The sequence below is a fragment of the Solanum stenotomum genome, chromosome 9 (assembly GCF_019186545.1).
Source record: "Solanum stenotomum isolate F172 chromosome 9, ASM1918654v1, whole genome shotgun sequence".
Taxonomy (NCBI): domain Eukaryota; kingdom Viridiplantae; phylum Streptophyta; class Magnoliopsida; order Solanales; family Solanaceae; genus Solanum; species Solanum stenotomum.
The window spans coordinates 50,322,544-50,327,299 of NC_064290.1; the positions used below are offsets into that span (position 1 = coordinate 50,322,544).

The 4,756-nt window shown below is 28.1% G+C and overlaps 1 protein-coding gene across 1 annotated transcript; it reads right to left on the reverse strand.

The window, feature by feature from the left end:
- LOC125877156 (axial regulator YABBY 5) lies at nt 1-4,460 on the reverse strand. The gene is made up of 7 exons (XM_049558495.1): nt 4,284-4,460; nt 2,811-2,936; nt 1,572-1,698; nt 1,392-1,440; nt 1,201-1,276; nt 829-898; nt 1-281 (listed from the first exon to the last, which is right to left on the reverse strand). Exons 1-7 carry the CDS (start codon nt 4,356-4,358, stop codon nt 265-267), a joined length of 540 nt encoding a protein of 179 aa, XP_049414452.1. The 5' UTR covers nt 4,359-4,460; the 3' UTR covers nt 1-264.
- Nucleotides 4,461-4,756: the final 296 nt, after the last annotated feature.

The following is a 4,756-nucleotide window of genomic DNA, read 5'->3' on the forward strand; positions in this document are numbered from 1 at the left end:
TGATGGAGAAACCTCTCTAAAGTTTACTTTCATTAGAGAAAGACAATTGTTTGATAAGAGGAAGACAATAATAATTAAAGAAACTTAGTTTTTTCAACAATATATAAGTTGAAATACAACGAATTAATTAGAAAAAAAGACTTAATTATAATATATAGTTTATAATGTCCACACTCCATAGAACATCTTGATGTCACACTCTTGTCTTCAAGTTCACACACAGCTTCATAAAATGAAGATCTTTTATTTGTTTAGCAAAGTAGCTTATAGTTTTCTGCTCCCTGAAAAATAATGTAACAAAAGAAAATTAAATAAAGTAAGTGTTGCAGGATATTTTATTTTTTTAAAAAGAAGATATTACTAATAAAGAATATTAAAAATACAGCCATCATTTTACATAGTGTAACATAAAATTAGTAATCAATTTAATTCAGACATCAAGAAAATCTACAACTTATACCTTCTTTGGAAGAAAAGAAAAATCAAAGCCTCTCTTTAGTATTCAAAAGCATTTCACTTAGATTTCTGAAATATATTATTCAGATCTCTCTACAACAATCATCTTCTATAACAAATATTTCATTATAACGATTAAGTTATATTTGGAACCAACTTTCACGTTATGTTATATATGTTCTCTATAACAATATCTCACTATAAGAACCAAATATTAACTGGATAAATGATGTCATTATAAAAAAGGTTTAACTATAAGATTAATTAATGTCAAATGACCCTAAGAAGAAAAAAAATTACTAGACCAAAGTTTATGAGGGTTTTATAAAGATCGATGCAAATATATATAGATTTGAGTTATAAGTACATTACCACAAGCAAGTTTGGCTTGATTGTTGCTCTCCAACATGAGTCCAAAGTGAATATGAGGGAAGTGTGCCCACTACACCACACAAAGCTAAACATCATACATCGATAGAGTAAATAATTTTTATACTATTACCTAAAAGATAACTATTGATAATTGTCTGTAAAAAAAGGGAGATTAATAACATAGAAAATTAGCCAGATTACCTGCTATAACACGTTAAAACATATTGATAATGTAAGCATTCCTTATATTATCAATATTTATAAAAAAAAATAAAATAATAATAATAATAAAAAAAATAATAATAATATAGATATGTGGAGGAAATAAAAATGAAAAAAAGGGTTTGAAGAATGTAAGAAAAAAGTAGTTACATTTTTGGCAGCAGTACTAAATGCTTCCCTGTGACTGATATCTGGATTATTAGCTTTAATCCTCTGAATCTCTTCTCTGCACATTTAGGCATTTTGTGTCAAAAAAAATTATTTAAAAATAAAAATAAAAATTGATAGTGGTTATTTCTGCAAAAAAAGAAAAAAAGACTTTAATAAAGATACATATATACTTTATGAACTGATTATATGCAGAAGGTACTCTCTGCCTCTTCTCGGGAGCTGAAAAAAGAAAAACACACTAAACATTAATAACCAAACAAAAATATTCGTATACTTAGGTACATGACATAATATTTTATGTTGAACGTTGTATATTTTTTAAAATTAAATGTATATATGAATATAATTACGTCGATTGACAATCCTCTCCTCATGAACGTTGTTTGTGATTGGAGTTCTCATTGACATCCTGTTCATGTTGCATTTGGTTGATGAACCAAAATCCATCCTGTACTCAGGAGCAGTGTAGTTTGGAACCTAAAAATATGTCAAAAATATACATAATTTCATAAGTATTGAAATAAATAGATACATAAAGTTTGGTACAAGAAAACATTAAATTTTGATACATCTATTTTGATTGGTGTTAGCCGTCAGTCCACTTTTACTTGCCTACTATATTAAAATATCAATATTGTCCACATCTAGGATCGATTGGTTCGGAACAAGGATATCTTGAGATTATAAGTCTACATTCTATATGAGATATATAATATCAAAATTAATATCAATAACCAAACGCGTGATAAATGTATAATTCCTAGCCTTTTTTTTACCAAACCAAAGGATCCTTTAAGTATCAGTCTAGTCATTCAACAATCTACTTGTGAAGTCCGATATATATAGTTATAGTTGGGTAGTTGAGACTTCTAACCTCTTTATTTGTTAATAATAGTGATAAGATCTGCGTATATTATATCCTTTCTGTATCCCGACCCTGACACTATACTGAATATGTTTGTGTGTGAGGGGGTGGGGTGGTAGGTCTAAGAGGGTTTTCTTTATAGTTTGACCTAAAAGTTTGAAGTGATGTTTTATGTAAAAAGAAGAGAAGATAGGTCATAACAGCATTGAAGTGACTGAATCAGTTAGGGATTATAAATACAAAATAAAATAAAATTAAATGGACCAAAAATTCCTAGTTTTAGGCTTTGTTTCCACAGTAGAAGACAAACCCTGATAGAAAATTTTAAAATAAATAAATTAAACTATCAAATCAAAATAATTCTTCTATATATATAAAAAAGTATAGCCTAGAAAAATGCTATAGATTTATAAAAGCAGCAAGCCTCAAATAGAAAATAAATATGTTACATTTAATTTTTTTTTAGTTAATATGGCGGCTATATATACTATTTACTATAGTACTTAAAATTGTAATTTTTTTGAAAAACTCGATCTGAGTATTAATATGTCTGTACATATTTATTCCCTCAAAAGAATACAAAATAAAAAACAAAAAAAAACCCTAGAATTCAGAAACCTATGATTAATTATGATACATAGAGAAAAACAAAACGCCCACAATTTGAGCTGCAAAAAATTAAAAGAAAGTGATTTTTTTTTTTTTTAAAATTTTTGGACCGAACCTGAACGTGATGATTTTGCGAAGAAGAGGACTGAAATGCAGCTGCCATGTTAACGGACCACAAATTTGTGCAGTGTCCACAACGAACAGTCACAATATCAAGTAGGCTGCTGCATGGTACACTCACCTACAACAAATTAAGAAAAACAATTAACACAAATTTAAGATCTTGAAATTACTAAAATTTGTTGAAAAGTATGGAGGTAGTAGCAAATCTAGACTAGTTGTAACAAGTTTCAATTGAATTAATTGTCGTGTTTAACTCTGTTCAAGTGTGTGACTATATCATCTGAGTTAGAGAAAACGTACACTTTTATTTTGCATAACTCTCAATTATATCTTCAACAAACTCTTGGTTATTATATGTGTGTGCGTGCCAAATTTGGGGAACACATACACATATCTAGAAAGCAGAATTCACCGACGCTAAATCTTGAAATCACAATATATATAGAGAGATGATTTTTTCTTGTTTTTTCTTAGTTTTAGAGGGGTTTTCTAAATCTTGAAAATCTCTACCTACAAACCCTTTATTTTTTGTGTGTGTACACAACAACATTTCAAAATAGAGCTATTTTGGGAAAGAAAACCCTAAAAATATAAAAAAAAAAACAAAAATTGAATTTTTTTTTTTTTTGTGAAGAAAGTGGAGAGATTGATGATTATTTAAAAGCACACATGAGGGTAAAACTAAAAGCTCATCAAAACATAGTCATGAGGAAAAATATGGTGGTTGCACTTAGTGCAATCTTTTCAGTAAAACAAAAAGAAGAGAAAGGTATATAACACAGAGCTGGAAAAAGAGAGAAAGGTATATTAAAAAAAAGAACAAATAAAAAGGAAATTAAATCATTTATGAGTAATATTAAGGACTTGTCTTCATCAAATTTTCATAAAAAATAACTCATAATTAAATGAACAAAGAGGAAAATATTTCTGATTAGAAGGTTCAGGGTTCAGGATTCAGGATATAATATGACTTTTCTTTTTTCCTTCTTTCTTTGACTACAAAACATCAAAGAATGAAGAAGAAAGAAAAGTCTCTATATGGATTGTGACTTGACTTCTCAAAGCAAATTAAAAACAAAGAAAACCCCAAAATCTATATAGATCACTTGATTTGTGTGTATATATATAAAAAATAACAATAATATTAGCAAAACACACAAATTAAACTAACTCTTTGAATTCTTAAAATCAGCTTTATCTTCTCACACATGACAAAGATAGTTCAAGCACAAAAAAAGAAGAAAAAGAAAAGACAACCAAAATTCACTTATAGAAAAACTTGGATTCAGAGTAGAGTAGGTTCTGTAGGTTCAACTGAACTCACATCTTTCTATTACATATACTTATTAGGTCATACTAATTTAAAATCTACCGACTCTAGATCCTGAATTCGTATTTTATTTTCCATATGATAGAAAAAGAATTCAAGGTCAAAACGAAGATAGATAGATAGATAGATAGATACCGCAAGAACAATATTGCAAAAGTTGCAAGGGATATAGCAAAGTTGATCAGAAGCAACATCAATGCAACTTGCCATTTTTTGATGGATTTTTTTTTTGTTTATTTGAAGAAAGAAGAGGAAGAAGAAATGGTTAATTCAAGATGAAAGAAGAAGGAACAACACCAAATATATAGAGCTTATTTTTAGAGGCACTATAAAGAGAGAAAAAAATACTTTTGTTTATTCTCTCTCTCTCTCTATAATATAGGTTGCTTTTCAGAAAAAGGGGGGATGGGGGGGCTAATATAATGTAGTATCAAAAACAGTAAAAAATGTGTATATATAAAGAAAGACATATTACTATTCCCTACAAAATACATCTATCTTTAGAAAGCAAACAAAAAAAAAAACAAACATAAACTTACCTTTTAATTTCTTTTTTCTCACTTTCTCCTATACACTATAAATCTAAGAATGCATCTTAGTATCTACAA